Raw genomic sequence first — 16,322 nt, forward strand, 5'->3', positions numbered from 1 at the left:
GATCTGTGTTTCCATTAGTTGGGCTCTTAACTCTTATAATAGGTTTGTCTTTTCTAGCTGCTCTGACACTGTGTTTATGAAACACATTTGCAGTAGCAAAGAGAGCTGAAAAGTCGATTATTTTTAGCTATTAATGGTTTTATAATCATCATTAAAATAACGAGAATCACTAATGTCATTTGAATATGTGTTTTACCATTAACACATTTAAATTACAATCCCTGTTTTACTGCAATATAAGACCACATTGTTTCAGAAAGCAGTTAAAAGATTGAAGATAAAAACCATGAGGAAAAAAATAATAAACTACAGTGACAAACACAGATATGAGCAATCAGCATATGAATCTCAACAATGGAGACAACTAAATATTCAGACAATCAGATCAACTCTGGACATCACAAAAAGCTACTGAAAGACAGAACAAAAACCACAGCAAAAGATAAAAGCAAATAGTTAGAATTAAAGAAAATAATAGGACAATTCAGCTGCATAATTTGTTTATGCTGTGATGCATGCTGGGAGTTTTGTACTATTGTTCCCAGCATGCATTGCGGCATGAAACTTTTGATTGTCACCATTGTTGAGATTCATGTGCTTATTCTTGATGTCTTTGTGTGTCATCTTAGAATATTTATTCAGTGTTTTTAATCTTCTAACTAATGTCTACAATATAGCATGATCTCATGTTGTAGTAACAGGGTTTGTAATGTGAATGTATTATACTGTAAAAAATGCTTTTTTTCTTTAGTGTATTTGTCTTGTTTCTAGTCTAAATATCTAAAGCTTCTTAAATCCAGATGCTTTTACTAGATAAGTAAAATGACATGAGATTTTTTTTCTTGTTTTCTGGGAAAAATGTTCAAAATTAAGTAAAAACAAGCAAAATTTAAAACAGTAATGTTGTGAAATATTATTACAATATTTTAATCACAAATGAAATGGCTGTATTGGCCTTTGGATGATTAAACCGAATGACCTTTTGACACTTCAAAACCTTTAAAATACCTTTATATGTAGCAAAATATAAATAAACCTTTTGGATTCAATAAAAGACATCTAGTTGTACTACCTTACATACTTTGGATGTCATATCTTTGTTTTTTATTATTATTAAGGCCTTTGGACAAAAAAATGACTTGTCACGTCATTGACCCATATATTCACATTTCATTTTCACAACACACTTTACAAAAATATGTTCAGAGATTAACATTTGCTCTGTTGTAAGTATAAACCCCCTGGGTTCTACTCGCACCCCCTCTGAGTGGGACTTGAACCCAGGTTGCCGGCATAGGAAGCGGGCACACTAACAAGGAGACTAAAGCCATGGGTATACTTAGTTTTTTTACAGTCGAATGCACAGCCTTGGAAAGTATACATTTGTATATTCATTTGACTCATACGCATACACAGGCGTTCAACGTATGCACAGTTTTAAGCAATCTCTTGCCACAAGTTACAACCCATGTAAACATCTTTGTATTCTTTCATGCTAAAGTTGTACAAATGAGAAGAGGGTACTTTCTAACCTCTTTGCACAATCTTAGGCCCCCATCATTGCTATAGCTTGCATGTGTTCTGCTCTGTTCTGTTTATGCAGTTTTTCTTTGACTACTTTGTGAATCGATGCCCCCAGAGCATGGTTGCCACCTTGTGGGTAAGCTAATTACTGCAACAAAAATGAATTGCACATGTGTGCTCTATGCATACAAGTACACCCAGTTACAAAAATTTGACAGTGCGCGTACTCTTCTGACGACTAAACAACCCTCACATACGTTATGCTAAAATGACACACATCAAGACACACCAAGAATCAGCACATGAATCTCAACAATGGTGTCATGCCGCAATGCATGCTGGGAACAATAGTACAAAACTCCCAGCATGCATCACAGCATGAATAAATTATGCAGCTAAATTGTCCTATTATTTTCTTTAATTCTATTTGCTTTTATTTTTTGCTGTGTTTTTTGTTATAATTAATCACTTTTTGTGATGTCCAGAGTTGATCTGATTGTCTGAATATTTAGTTTTCACCATTGTTGAGATTCATATGCTGATTGCTCATATCTGTGTATGATATTTATTAAATAAAATAAATAAACACATGTATATATAGCTAGCATAACCTATATGCATGTGTGTATTGTTACCTCAACGATGGTGTTAACTGTCAAAAATTCACTTTGACAGCATTCCCTTATTGCACCAATGCACTTTAACTACGTTTTATATTCGTTCTAATGTGTCAGGGCAATGTTCTTAAAACGTTGATAATATCATGCCTTATGTTCTCTTCTGTTTACATAATATACATAACACTGTTAATCTAAAGGGGATGGTAAGGGGGGCTTTACAGAGGGGATGCTTTTAGTCATTTTTTTCAACAAGGGGGATGACATCCCCCCTCAAATCGAGCCCTGCCTATTGCCTGTAATCTTGTATTACATTGTCATTTATGATTCTGCCTTAAAGATGATTCTTATGTTGAACCACTGAAGCCACGTTGAATATTTTAATGTCTTTACTTTTCTGGACCTTGAATATGGAAAGTGCGTTGCTTTCTATGGGAGATAAAAAAAACTCTTGGATTTCAAAAATATCTTAATTTGTGTTCCGAAGACGAACAAAGTTCTTACGGTTTTGGAACGACATGAGGGTGAGTAATTAATGACAGAAATTTCATTTTTAGGTGAACTACGCCTTTAAAATCGCCATGGCTCTTTAACATGTGATTCTAATGCACAGCAGCAGAGGGCGCTCGTGCTGCGTCAACAGTGAGGTATTAGATAAACATGAACCCTGATTATGAAATGACTCTTTCGTACTTCCTGAAACATGACAGGCCATAGCACTCACTGGAAACTATTTAAGTTTCTCAAAGTGCTGCTGTTTAGTGCCATATTTTCGATTACAGTTTTGTTCCTTGTTGCCACAGTTAGGACGTTTACATTTGATGTGGACGCGGGGCTTCAGCTGGGAAAATGGGAAAATACAACAACCATTTCTCTTCATTTAAGTCCGCAACAGAGGAAGAATCTGCTGGCAAATTTCAAAGGTAACAAACAACGTAGAAATACTGAGTCCTTCTCTGCCCCGATCCCTAAGCGCAGTTTGACATGAAACTAATCACGTGACGTGAATAGATTTATCAGGAAGACATTTAGATACAGTTAACGGAGATAAGGGATGCGCTGTCAACATCTGTGCTGTAAATATTACAAATGTAATTGTAATGTAACTGTTGCAAATGTCTTGTTTTCATCTTTTTCATAGCGGCCATACAGATTCCCACGGTGTCATTTACTGAGACAAATGTGAACACGAGCGCGCTGCACGAGTTTGATGGGCTGCTGAGGAGGGGTGAGACACCATGAGTTACAACAGCATCAAACAGTGCTGTCAACGCAAGATTACTGAAACCTTCCCTTAATTGGTGTCCCATTATCTTTTTGAAGCTATAAATACACAAAAACCATGTTTCCCCATTACAAATAGTGAAGCATTTCATAAAATTTGGCTCAGAGGCAGTGACATCATGTGGACCCTTTCTGCATTGCTTGAAAACAATGTAATCACATAATTCCAGCTTTAAGCTTTAGACGTCCTAAATTTTGGTAACAGGATAACAAAAATTCCAAACCTTATATATAGAATAAATAAAAATACAATTTAAAAAATGTAAACAAGCATTTTCTGAAGGTGAAGCGCTTCATTTCACTGACACTTCCTTCATCATTTTGTAATCATTATTTTTTTTAACTGTATTTAAGGAAAGTAGCCACTTTTCCTTTAGTAATATTAGGATTTGTATTAAGTGAAACTAAAGGACTGTTATTTAAGACTGGTTTCTTTCTCAGTCTTCCCAAAGGTCTTCTCATCCAGCCTGGTCAAACATGAGGTGGTGGGAAACTACAGCCACCTGTTCACGATACCAGGGACAGAGCCTGATCTGGAGCCGTACATGCTGCTGGCTCACATTGATGTAGTGCCGGCTGATGAGGCGGATGGCTGGGACGCTCCTCCTTTCTCTGCTCAAGAGATCAATGGCTTCATTTATGGACGAGGAACCATCGACAACAAACAGTCTGTGATGGTACAGTGATTCAGCACTGCATTGTTCTTCATTGGAACAATTGCACTCTGTTCACTCCAACTTCATGCTAACTGTAATGATTTGCTCTTGAAGGGGATTCTTCAGGCGCTGGAATACCTGCTGGAACGAGGTTACACCCCTCTGAGAAGCTTCTACATTGGTTTGGGTCACGACGAGGAGGTCAGTCTCAAGTGAATTGACTTGTAGTCATTTATAATACTTATTTTAATGCACTTATTTATACGGTTATATGTCAGGTGAATGGCTTACATGGTGCAGTCAATATCGTGAAGCTCCTGAAGAGTCGAGGGGTGAAGCTCTGGTATGTTTTAGATGAAGGCCTGGCAGTGCTGGATGGTGTCATAAGTGGCCTGGATGGACCTGCTGCCCTGTGAGACTGTTATTTTGAGCAACTCGATTAGCAAAGTCATTTAATTATTGAATTAGTCTGTAATATTTGCCCTGTGTGTGTTTTGTAGAATAGGTATCAGTGAGAAGGGTCAGGCCACAGTAAAGCTGAGTGTCAGCAGCGCTCCAGGACATTCATCCATGCCGCCCAGAGAGAGCAGCATTGGCATCTTGGCATCAGCTGTCACAAGGCAAGCAAAAAAACCCTAAAACACTTTATTATTGTAAAACAATTGTAAAATACAGAAAAATGTATCTTTTTATTAGATGTTTTTGTGATTTTTTTATTTATCTATTTATTTTTTTATTGCCATCAGGTTATTCTCAAAACAGCTACATGGCAGCAGTGTTAAACTGAGCTAAAGACTTTATTTAAATGATGTTTTCAGTAATATCTTTTCCCAGGTTGGAGGAAAATCGGATGCCCAGACTGTTTGGATATGGTCCTGAGCGTGGCACATTTGAACACCTGGCACATAAGGTAAAAGTGTTCAAGCAGAGGATTTTACAGGCTACGTTTTATGACATACAGACTTGCTTTACAACAAACCATTTCTCTTATTTTATTTTGTAGTTTGGCCTTCCTCTCAGATTCATCATGTCTAATTTGTGGCTCTTCTCTCCACTACTAAGCAGGTAGTTCATATCGGTTGTCTTAATGCTGACTACAGTAATCAATATCATATCAAAGTATATTTTATACAGGATTTTTCCTGCACTGAAAATTGTTTGGACCACCAAAGTTAATTTAAAGAGGACCTATTATGTTTTTTTTACATTTTCAACTTTCTTTATTGTGTAATGTTGCTGTTTGAGAATGAAAAAGGTCTGCAAAGTTACAAAGCACAAAGTCCACTCCAAAGGGTGGCATTCTCTATATCAGTGGGCACTGTTTATGAACTCCCTGAAACACCATGATTGTAGTCATCAGAAGATGCTGCTGAAAGAATTCAGCTTTGCCATGACAGGATATATGTAAAATATTTAACATATGATTTACTGTATTAATGATTAAATGCAACCAACACTAACTTTGTAAATAAGCATCTAAGTAAGCTTGTAAATACCCAGGAAAACCCCTGTCATAGTAATATAATAATAATATCGGTGTCCCTTTCATATGCAGGGTGTTGGAGAAAAAGCCTGACACAAATGCCTTTGTGAGGACCACAACTGCCGTCACAATGTTTAACTCGGGTGTGAAGGTGGGCCCTCTTTTTTTGTAAGTTCACTAAGTTGTAGCATGAATGGAGATATGATTATTTCTCTTTCTCTTACAGATTAACGTAATCCCGTCATACGCTGAAGCTTTTGTCAATTTCCGTATCCACTCAGCCCAAACGCTGCAGGAGGTGAGAGGTCACGCTGTAGCCACACAATGACTCATTCAGCCAGCCCTGAGTCCAGGCTAGAGTTGTTATAGCTTAGCTATTAACTTTTGCTCTTCACACCTTCTCAACCAGTTTCGCATGAATCACTCTAAATAAAAAACTAACTCTAGAAGGACAGTTCACCCATTCAAAAATGACAATTATGTTTGTGACTGAAAAACTGTATGACTTTCTTTCTTTAGTGGAAAGTGTCCATACAATAAAAGTCCTGTACTGTTTGTACCCCATTGGACTATAATGTTTACAATCACTCACTGTTTGATCACATCACATCCCCTTTTATGTCATCTTTTAGGTTATGGATTTGGTCAAGTCAACCATATCAGATGAGCGTGTGAAGGTAGAGATGGTCGATGGATTCGACCCACTGCCTATCAGCTCCTATGATGAGCAGGCTTTTGGGTTCCAGGTCATAAAGAAAACAGTGCAGGTCATGTTTCCTCAGCTCACAGTGGCCCCTGGTAAGTGAAGTCTTGCATTTCTGCTTAAGTGCCACTTACGCACATCATTGTCTCGTGAAGAGCCACTTTTAGCTGCTCTATGATTTCCTCTCACAGGTATCTGTGTTGGCAACACTGACAGCCGGCACTACAAGGACATCACCCGAGACATATATCGCTTTGCACCAACGTGGTTCAAACCAGGTGATCCTCAGAGGTAAGACACAGGAGAGTGGCTCTTTATACTAATGCAGTGGAGTATCCAGCTTGAGGGTACGTTAAACAACAACGATGTACTAACAAATGAGAAAAAGTTTTTCCTTTGTGTTTTTGAAAAGCTTTGTGTACAGACGACAACGTTGTCAAAACAATCTCTGTTTATACAGAAATGACTAAAACAACTAAAAACGCTGTATTATGCATGCCAGGCCAGTAGTTGGCAATGTTAGAATTTGGCATATGTAAATAATGTGTAGTAGCGGTGCAGTAAATCTACACTTTGTGAAGTGTTAATAAACTTGTATCTTGAGCAGGACAAACACAGTCCTGTAGTCCGCCATTGTTGGTTGTCAAGTACTCGCCCATGCCTATAGACTAAACACATAATATGTATGAGATGACGTTACCATTCTCACAAATCTGCATTTTACACGGAGACGATAACGGTATAATTTTCAGACCCCAAAATGCAGTTGTGTAAATAAACAGTCAAAATCCATACAAAGTATTCTGTTTTTAGTTGAAAACGGTGCCCAGACAGCAACATAGTGTGTCCCAGATCCGGCCCACATCTGGTACATGTGGATTACACGCGGAACAGATGTGGGCCGGATCTGGGCCAACACTAAGTTGCTGTCGGGGTGTCATGTAAACGGTCCCTGAAACATCAAGTTTTTATATGATCAAACGTTCACGTTCCTCCTTTAGATTCCACGGTGTGAACGAGAGAATCTCCATTAAGAACTATGAAGAGATCGTGCTGTTCTACTTCCAGCTCATCCAGAATAATGACATCAGGAAGTTGCCGCCACCTCACAGTAGCCAGCATGAGCTGTAAATGGTGAGATGTTACTTGCACTAATCTCAAGACACTGAAGGTTAAGAAACTAAGCTAAAAAAAAAAGAAAAAAAGAAAAAAAAAAGAAACTAAGCTAAGGGAGCTTTGTTTTAACAGATATGAATTGAATATCTGGATAAAATTAATACAGCAGCTTTAGAAAAAAACTAAAGAATTGAAGGTTGTGAAACTTTATAAAGATTCATTCTTGCATTCCTTACTGAATGATTTAAAAACACATCACAAGTTTGCTGTTTGTCAGGTGTTGACAGCAGGGCATGGGTGTAATTAACCCTGCACTTAGGTTTACATTACATTCAGGCATTTGGCAGATGGTTTTATTCAAAGTGGCTTACAGTATACAGTATGTGTATACTATAAATAATGTCATATTACATACATACTGTATGTATTTCTATTTGAACTAATTGTTATTAGTAACGTCTGACCAAATAATTATAAGTTTGTTGACTGAATGTTAAACATAAGCAACCCTGACGAAAACAAAAGCATTGCTAAGCACAATTACACTTCAACTGAGCGTCACAGAAAAAGAATAAGCTAGCTATGTGAATAAATCAGACAAATATGGGCATTGTGATGATGAATTGATCATTAATGAGTGATGATTAGTTTTCTAGATTAATAGAATTTTCCACAATTTTGAGTGTCACGTTTTGTGTTTGAAAGTGTTACTGGGTTCAGGGGAGAGCTGGAACAAACATCTCACTTGTTATCTCTGGTTAAGTCTGCTTCAAAACGCAGTTTATATTTCTGACTTTACACTGTCAGACTTGCTGCTTTGGTGTTTTGGACCAACTTTCTGAGAGATTCATACAACACCCTGAGCTCTCCTTATAGTTACTCTACTATTCTTAATAGTGTTTGCATTTTTGAAGATTTTATTGAAGGTTAACGCTGTGGTACATTTTCAAAAATTGCAGTATGGGCAATAGATAATGTGTTAGACTGAAGTGATTTATTATGACATCCTTTGATCAATTATGTCTGGCTCCATAAGCATTTGCTTCTGGATATCACTTGCATCACAAAGCTGCAGCTCAACACTGTTATTGTTTTTGGTTGTTAGAATGTTACTTTGAATTCTTAGTTATTTTTTGCACTGAAAATTACTGTAAATGTTGTTCATTGATTATTTTTATGAAATTGATTTAATTTCATGAATGGAAGTGTTACATTATTAATAAAAAAATGTTAATACAAACATAGATGTGTGTTCTTTCTTATTCTGTAATGTTTTTCCTGATAAATACTCTAACATTATCTAAAAAAATATCTTATCTGGTAAGATTGAAATTCCTGATAGACACAGAAGCTCTCACAGAAAACAGACAAAACAATAAAATTGCTAATCTGAAGAAAAGATCATGAAGAAAGGACAGAGAAATTTGCCTAATCTTCTCTGCTTTTTCTTTTCTATCCATTTGGACCAAAAGTCAACAAACATATCTTTTTGGTTATTTATACAGAAAGTAATTTTGTCCATAATAAAAATACTTCTTACAATGTCAATCCATTCCGGTTTTTGTGGCGGGTTAGGTTTATACCAGCATCTAGTAATAGCTTTTTTACTTGAAGCAAGAATAATTCTGTACATATATTTATCCTTCCTTACCCAGGAAACCATTGACATCTTTCCCATGTAGAGTGCCTCAAAACTGAAATCAACTGAAGTGTCTAAAATTGTTTCCAATACATTATGTATATCCTTCTCTGCTTTTTCATCGTAAACCTCCCTCTCCCCACTCCTTTTCTTATCACCCTGTCTGAAAGTTCACTAAGAATGTCTATATACCACATATGATGTACTGTATCTTGTGCATCTATTGCTTTTTCCCTTTCATGTTTGGTATAATTTTAAATGTCTCACTTACATTATGAGAAAGATTGAAAACTCAGAAGAAATCTGAAATCTGAGAATGCTTTCCTATCCCTGTCCATCTTGTCCAACCAAAAGGCCTTCTGTAATTTACAACTTTCCCTTAAATACCCAGATCAGAAAAAAGATCTAAGTGGTAAAAGTCTAAAACAGGTAAAACTGGGATTCTGCAACCAGAAAACCCCCTGACAGCAACATAGTGTCGTCCCAGATCCGGCCCACATCTGGTCCGCGTGTAATCCACATGTACCAGATGTTAGCCGGATCTGGGCCATGCTATGTTGCTGTCTGGGCCCCAGCTCAGTGCTGTGTGAGTCTCTGGAGCTCTGCATGTAAAACACTGACACACTGCTGTGTGTCTCTCTGATGTCAGGTATGAATCTCTCACTCTTAGATTCATCTTGGAGCAATTGATGTTATGTATTTATAATTTCTGAATTGGATTCTCATTGTTTAATTATGTAATTGGCATGATACATTGTTAACTGACAAATAAAACGTTATATTTGATTTATTCTGGGCTCTTGTCTTATGACTAAACCAGTGGTTCTCAAACTTTTTTGGTCACCCCCCCCCCTAAAAAAATCAGACTGGCGAGTTTGTGACCGTGAGACCCGCGACCCTGCCGGCGTGAGACTCTGTGTGACATGGGGTCCCTAATGAATGAATAATTGAAAGTATGCAATCACACTCTAAATGTAAAATAAGTGGACAATTAGTGCTTTTCTAAATGAAGTTTTATTTAACAAAATTCGGGAGGCGCACGTTCAGGTAATCAACCAATCAGTGCAAGAGGAAGCCGGTATATAAAGCCGTCTCTCACCTCTATCCCGCGACAAGTTTCACAGCATCCCTCCACCACCCCATCACCTCACTCTTGGCTGGTTTCTATCCCAGTTAAGGAGGGGGAGTACTCTGGGTTCGGGCCAAATTCCGAGCTCGGAGCCCTCCCCCGGACAGCACGCCAAATACGCATAAATTATTATACAAATTACTTTATTTTGATTTCATGTACATGCAAACTCGTGAATCATGCTAGTTTTAATCAGACAAGTTAGACTAAAAGTGAGTGCAAAGACCCAACAAAATATTTTGCAAAAGTGTTAAATTTGAAGACATTATCACAAAACTTAAAGCTAAAGTGTAAAATTATTGCGCCACTAGTGGCCCTAAATACTACTACTTCAAAAATACTGCAAAAATTCTACACATTTTCTTTTTAGGAGTGAAAGAGTGATCACGTGAGGTTAATTCTTAGGCCAGTCGCAGCACAAGCAGTTGGGATTGAAGACGGTCCCTGCAGGGCAACTCTGTACAAAGGTCCTGCCATTAGCACACTGAATGAAGGTCAATGGGTCAACTGGGTTTGCATAAATTCCCTGTGGTCTGCCTTCACAGAACTCTGCTCCTGAGGGTGCTGTCGGTACAACAGGAGGTCTAGTAGATTGAGGCCAGTCGCAGCACGAGCAGTTGGGATTGAAGACGGTCCCTGCAGGGCAACTCTGTACAAAGGTCCTGCCATTAGCACACTGAATGAAGGTCAATGGGTCAGCTGGGTTTGCATAAATTCCCTGTGGTCTGCCTTCACAGAACTCTGCTCCTGAGGGTGCTGTCGGTACAACAGGAGGTCTAGTAGATTGAGGCCAGTCGCAGCACAAGCAGTTGGGATTGAAGACGGTCCCTGCAGGGCATCTCTGTACATAGGTCCTGCCATTAGCACACTGAATGAAGGTCAATGGGTCAGCTGGGTTTGCATAAATTCCCTGTGGTCTGCCTTCACAGAACTCTGCTCCTGAGGGTGCTGTCGGTACAACATGAGGTTTAGTAGATTGAGGCCAGTCGCAGCACAAGCAGTTGGGATTGAAGACGGTCCCTGCAGGGCATCTCTGTACATAGGTCCTGCCATTAGCACACTGAATGAAGGTCAATGGGTCAGCTGGGTTTGCATAAATTCCCTGTGGTCTGCCTTCACAGAACTCTGCTCCTGAGGGTGCTGTCGGTACAACAGGAGGTCTAGTAGATTGAGGCCAGTCGCAGCACAAGCAGTTGGGATTGAAGACGGTCCCTGCAGGGCATCTCTGTACATAGGTCCTGCCATTAGCACACTGAATGAAGGTCAATGGGTCAGCTGGGTTTGCATAAATTCCCTGTGGTCTGCCTTCACAGAACTCTGCTCCTGAGGGTGCTGTCGGTACAACAGGAGGTCTAGTAGATTGAGGCCAGTCGCAGCACGAGCAGTTGGGATTGAAGACGGTCCCTGCAGGGCATCTCTGTACATAGGTCCTGCCATTAGCACACTGAATGAAGGTCAATGGGTCAGCTGGGTTTGCATAAATTCCCTGTGGTCTGCCTTCACAGAACTCTGCTCCTGAGGGTGCTGTCGGTACAACAGGAGGTCTAGTAGATTGAGGCCAGTCGCAGCACAAGCAGTTGGGATTGAAGACGGTCCCTGCAGGGCATCTCTGTACATAGGTCCTGCCATTAGCACACTGAATGAAGGTCAATGGGTCAGCTGGGTTTGCATAAATTCCCTGTGGTCTGCCTTCACAGAACTCTGCTCCTGAGGGTGCTGTCGGTACAACAGGAGGTCTAGTAGATTGAGGCCAGTCGCAGCACGAGCAGTTGGGATTGAAGACGGTCCCTGCAGGGCATCTCTGTACATAGGTCCTGCCATTAGCACACTGAATGAAGGTCAATGGGTCAGCTGGGTTTGCATAAATTCCCTGTGGTCTGCCTTCACAGAACTCTGCTCCTGAGGGTGCTGTCGGTACAACAGGAGGTCTAGTAGATTGAGGCCAGTCGCAGCACAAGCAGTTGGGATTGAAGACGGTCCCTGCAGGGCATCTCTGTACATAGGTCCTGCCATTAGCACACTGAATGAAGGTCAATGGGTCAGCTGGGTTTGCATAAATTCCCTGTGGTCTGCCTTCACAGAACTCTGCTCCTGAGGGTGCTGTCGGTACAACAGGAGGTCTAGTAGATTGAGGCCAGTCGCAGCACAAGCAGTTGGGATTGAAGACGGTCCCTGCAGGGCATCTCTGTACATAGGTCCTGCCATTAGCACACTGAATGAAGGTCAATGGGTCAGCTGGGTTTGCATAAATTCCCTGTGGTCTGCCTTCACAGAACTCTGCTCCTGAGGGTGCTGTCGGTACAACAGGAGGTCTAGTAGATTGAGGCCAGTCGCAGCACGAGCAGTTGGGATTGAAGACGGTCCCTGCAGGGCATCTCTGTACATAGGTCCTGCCATTAGCACACTGAATGAAGGTCAATGGGTCAGCTGGGTTTGCATAAATTCCCTGTGGTCTGCCTTCACAGAACTCTGCTCCTGAGGGTGCTGTCGGTACAACATGAGGTCTAGTAGATTGAGGCCAGTCGCAGCACAAGCAGTTGGGATTGAAGACGGTCCCTGCAGGGCATCTCTGTACATAGGTCCTGCCATTAGCACACTGAATGAAGGTCAATGGGTCAGCTGGGTTTGCATAAATTCCCTGTGGTCTGCCTTCACAGAACTCTGCTCCTGAGGGTGCTGTCGGTACAACAGGAGGTCTAGTAGATTGAGGCCAGTCGCAGCACGAGCAGTTGGGATTGAAGACGGTCCCTGCAGGGCATCTCTGTACATAGGTCCTGCCATTAGCACACTGAATGAAGGTCAATGGGTCAGCTGGGTTTGCATAAATTCCCTGTGGTCTGCCTTCACAGAACTCTGCTAATGAGCGTGCTGTCGGTACAACATGAGGTCCAGTAGATTGAGGCCAGTCGCAGCACAAGCAGTTGGGATTGAAGACGGTCCCTGCAGGGCAACTCTGTACAAAGGTCCTGCCATTAGCACACTGAATGAAGGTCAATGGGTCAGCTGGGTTTGCATAAATTCCCTGTGGTCTGCCTTCACAGAACTCTGCTCCTGTCGGTACAACATGAGGTCTAGTAGATTGAGCAGTGGATGCTGTTGTTGTGGCCTCACAGGGCACATGTGTTGTATTTGGAGGGAGAAGCTCTGGAGGAGGAAATTGGAATTTGATATTTTATCTCAAGTTTTCCAATTATTAATCTGGTTTATTACACGGCTCCCTGGAATACTTGATTCTGATTGGTCAATCGCGGCATCCAGAGTTCTGATATTTCCTAATATTTAGCTTCATCCATGGCAACAGTTTAAGAGTACAGGTATCATTATGAACCAATTTCAACTTGAATCAATATTTCATGCCCGCGTATTTATTTATTTGGGGAGTAGCCGTGCAATAAAGGGATAATGTACAGTCAGTTATTATCGCAAAATAAACTGACAAGGTAACGCAGAAAAGACTGTACATTATCTATTCTTTATATAACATAATCATGAGATATGAAGTAATAATTTATATAAAAGTCAAAATGATGAGACTATGTCATAATTATGAGATAAAATGTAATAAAATTATGACAGTTGAAATTATTAAAAACAGTCATTATGACAAAGTCAAATTATGACTTTGACAGTCGAAATTATTGCATACTGGCATATGGCATATCATACTCTTATTAAAAATGTCATAGTCATATCAAAATTATGACTATGTCATGAGATCAGAAGTCGAAATCATAATTATGAGTTGAAATGACAAAAAGTTGATTTGAATTTTTTTGTTGAAATTATGGAGATACAAATAATGATCGATATCCAACCTTTTCCCATTTATGTCATAATTTTGACTGTTTATCTCATAATTATAAATTAGATTCTCATAATTTTGTCTTTTCAGTTTTGACTTTTCATGTGATAATTATGATGTATCAAAGCATGTTTTTTTTTTTTCTTATGTGGTGGGAATAGGCTTCTATAAATATGAGATGTACCAGTATTAAGAAGTGAGCGGAGATGCCCAATAAGAGGGTAGTTGCCCTGCCCACAGAACTGTCCTGCGAAATCATCGAGATCCAGAGCCCAGACGAAAGCTCCCCCAAACTTGTTCTCCTTCAGGTAATTCACCTGTAGCAGACCAGATCTAGTTATTGAGAGCATGAGAACTGCATAAAATTGTACGTATTTTCCAACCTGTATGATATATTCACCTTAGTCGTATAGCTTTCCTTGGTGTCAAATCCCACCCAGTCCTGTCCCTTGGTTGCATAAGGAACTTTCTGATCATCAATCCATTGCACTGTGGTTCCTTGAAGGAAAGGACAGATCTGATGGGAGAGGATCAATCCATAACTCATCTGATTTTATTTTTCAAAATTAAATATTGTGCTATAATGTAAGTGCTAAGTGTTAGATTGAAGATAAGACCTCATAATAGGACCAGAATCCGGCCTCTCTGGTGAAAGTTCCAGCTGAGGCAGGTACACTAGCTGGAGCTCCGACTCCACTGGCTGCAGACGCCAGGCGAAACGTTCTTCCATATGCTGCAAACCCCATCCTCAGCTTCTCCACAGGAGTGCCCTGATCTCTCCAGTATTTCATTGCAAAATCCTGCATTATCATGATGAATCAGTTATTTCATGTTGCATGTTGTCAGCTGCTTGCTATTTGCAATTACTCATAGTATCATTCACAAATCATTTATATGTTATACATTATGTTATATTTCAGAAGTTTTACAGTAGGATATAAGGCCTTTGTACAGTATTTAAGTAGATATTGTCTCCTGTGTCTCCAGAGCCACGGTACAGAGGACTGTTGTGTCCAGTGACAGTGTCCCATGAGCCATGGAAGTCAAAGGTCCTGACATTGATGAAGTCCAAATACCTGCATTACAAGAGGGAAATAGCGAGTTCATAGTCAGCGTCCATTTATACATTAAATATTACTAAATGATCATTTGATTGGCATTTTAAGAGATTCTGTCCACAGCATAATCATATTTCATGATTCAAAGTGAACAAAACTCTTCATGAGACATACTTGGCAATTTCTGCAATTTCATACGCAGCATCAATGTTTCCTTTCCCAGCAGCCACTGCAGCGGTGAGCATGAGTCTGGGACGTCCTGTGGCAGCACCCTCTGCCGTATAAGCTTCCAAGAGTTCCTGTTATAGTCACATATTTGCAGTGGATTAAGACCTTTTTTTAACTCAATGTAAATTATAATCCACGTTGAAAATCTGCAATTCAAAATCTAATATGAACCTAGAAATAAATAAAAAGCTTTAGAATTTTGATTAATTGACTAATTGATCACAGAAAACTTGAAACAAATCATGTGACCAACATACTCAAGACAGACAAGACTATGATAAATGATAAAAGGATTTGATGAAAAAATCTTTCTTATGTCCCAAACAAGACAATAAATCTATGTAACTCATGGTACACGTTGCCTATTTTAGGGTTAAAAACCATTGTGAGAGAATGCAAATCTGCAAATAATGAAGTACCTTACACAGCAGAGTGAATCTCTGCTTGTCTTCTGGAGGACTTCCACGAGTACCGGGATACTCCCAGTCCAGATCCAGACCATCAAAGCCATGGGTCCTCAGAAATGTGATGGAGGACTGAATAAAGGTCTGCCTGTTTTCTGATGTTGACACCATGACACTAAACCTGAAGTCATGACAGAAAATTCCATAAAGATGAAATAAACATTTCTGTTCAACACACATCCTTCATTATTCAGTGTTTGAGCAGGACTCTTACCGAGCTGAGCCAAAGTTCCATCCTCCGACAGCCAAGAGAGTTTTCAAGTTGGGGTTTCTGTCAAGTCAAATATGTGTAGCATTATTCACTGTACAAATAATCACTATTCAGAACAACATTACATAACGTATTCTATTCTATTAACAACTATATTCACAAACAAAACACCAGATGATAGCTCATACCTGGTCTTTTGTCCATTGAAAGATTTGTAGAGAGTTTCATCATTCCATTCAAAGGTTGTCAATTTATTTCCCACATTAATAATGGAAAAAGCATAAATTAAATGAGTGCACAGATGTGGGTCCACATTAGATGGCATGTACTTGCCACCGTCAGGTCTGTACTGAGACCAGTTTGTGAAGTAACATGCCAGTTGGGAGGCAAATCCTGAAATAAATAAAA

The 16,322-nt window shown here is 39.7% G+C and overlaps 2 protein-coding genes across 2 annotated transcripts in view; one reads left to right on the forward strand and one right to left on the reverse strand.

The window, feature by feature from the left end:
• The first annotated feature begins 2,790 nt into the window (after positions 1–2,790).
• pm20d1.2 (peptidase M20 domain containing 1, tandem duplicate 2) lies at positions 2,791–8,627 on the forward strand. The gene is made up of 13 exons (XM_051880282.1): positions 2,791–3,064; positions 3,283–3,369; positions 3,867–4,102; positions 4,196–4,282; positions 4,360–4,493; positions 4,582–4,701; positions 4,916–4,991; positions 5,085–5,146; positions 5,637–5,715; positions 5,791–5,862; positions 6,197–6,362; positions 6,459–6,558; positions 7,269–8,627. Exons 1-13 carry the CDS (start codon positions 2,845–2,847, stop codon positions 7,396–7,398), a joined length of 1,569 nt encoding a protein of 522 aa, XP_051736242.1. The 5' UTR covers positions 2,791–2,844; the 3' UTR covers positions 7,399–8,627.
• A 4,028-nt stretch (positions 8,628–12,655) lies between these two features.
• Positions 12,656–16,322, reverse strand: part of LOC127505289 (acidic mammalian chitinase-like) — a 39,113-nt gene continuing 35,446 nt past the window's right edge. The window contains exons 4-13 of the mRNA XM_051880745.1: positions 16,103–16,307; positions 15,918–15,974; positions 15,659–15,824; positions 15,186–15,310; positions 14,906–15,029; positions 14,571–14,753; positions 14,354–14,470; positions 14,138–14,270; positions 12,919–13,295; positions 12,656–12,733 (exon numbers count right to left, since the gene is read on the reverse strand). Coding sequence (XP_051736705.1) covers positions 12,656–12,733; positions 12,919–13,295; positions 14,138–14,270; positions 14,354–14,470; positions 14,571–14,753; positions 14,906–15,029; positions 15,186–15,310; positions 15,659–15,824; positions 15,918–15,974; positions 16,103–16,307 — 1,565 coding nt within the window. The remainder of the gene's footprint in view (positions 12,734–12,918; positions 13,296–14,137; positions 14,271–14,353; positions 14,471–14,570; positions 14,754–14,905; positions 15,030–15,185; positions 15,311–15,658; positions 15,825–15,917; positions 15,975–16,102; positions 16,308–16,322) is intronic.

This window comes from Ctenopharyngodon idella, chromosome 22 (genome assembly GCF_019924925.1).
Source record: "Ctenopharyngodon idella isolate HZGC_01 chromosome 22, HZGC01, whole genome shotgun sequence".
Taxonomy (NCBI): Eukaryota; Metazoa; Chordata; class Actinopteri; order Cypriniformes; family Xenocyprididae; genus Ctenopharyngodon; species Ctenopharyngodon idella.

What these genes read in the sequence shown, in the direction of transcription:
- pm20d1.2 (XM_051880282.1), top strand. Translation starts at nt 2,845, where the DNA reads ATGACAGGCCATAGCACTCACTGGAAACTATTTAAGTTTCTCAAAGTG. An exon ending in ACAACAAACAGTCTGTGATG is followed by an intron (nt 4,103 to 4,195) that starts GTACAGTGATTC and finishes TTGCTCTTGAAG; the next exon opens with GGGATTCTTCAGGCGCTGGA. An exon ending in TGTTTAACTCGGGTGTGAAG is followed by an intron (nt 5,716 to 5,790) that starts GTGGGCCCTCTT and finishes TTTCTCTTACAG; the next exon opens with ATTAACGTAATCCCGTCATA.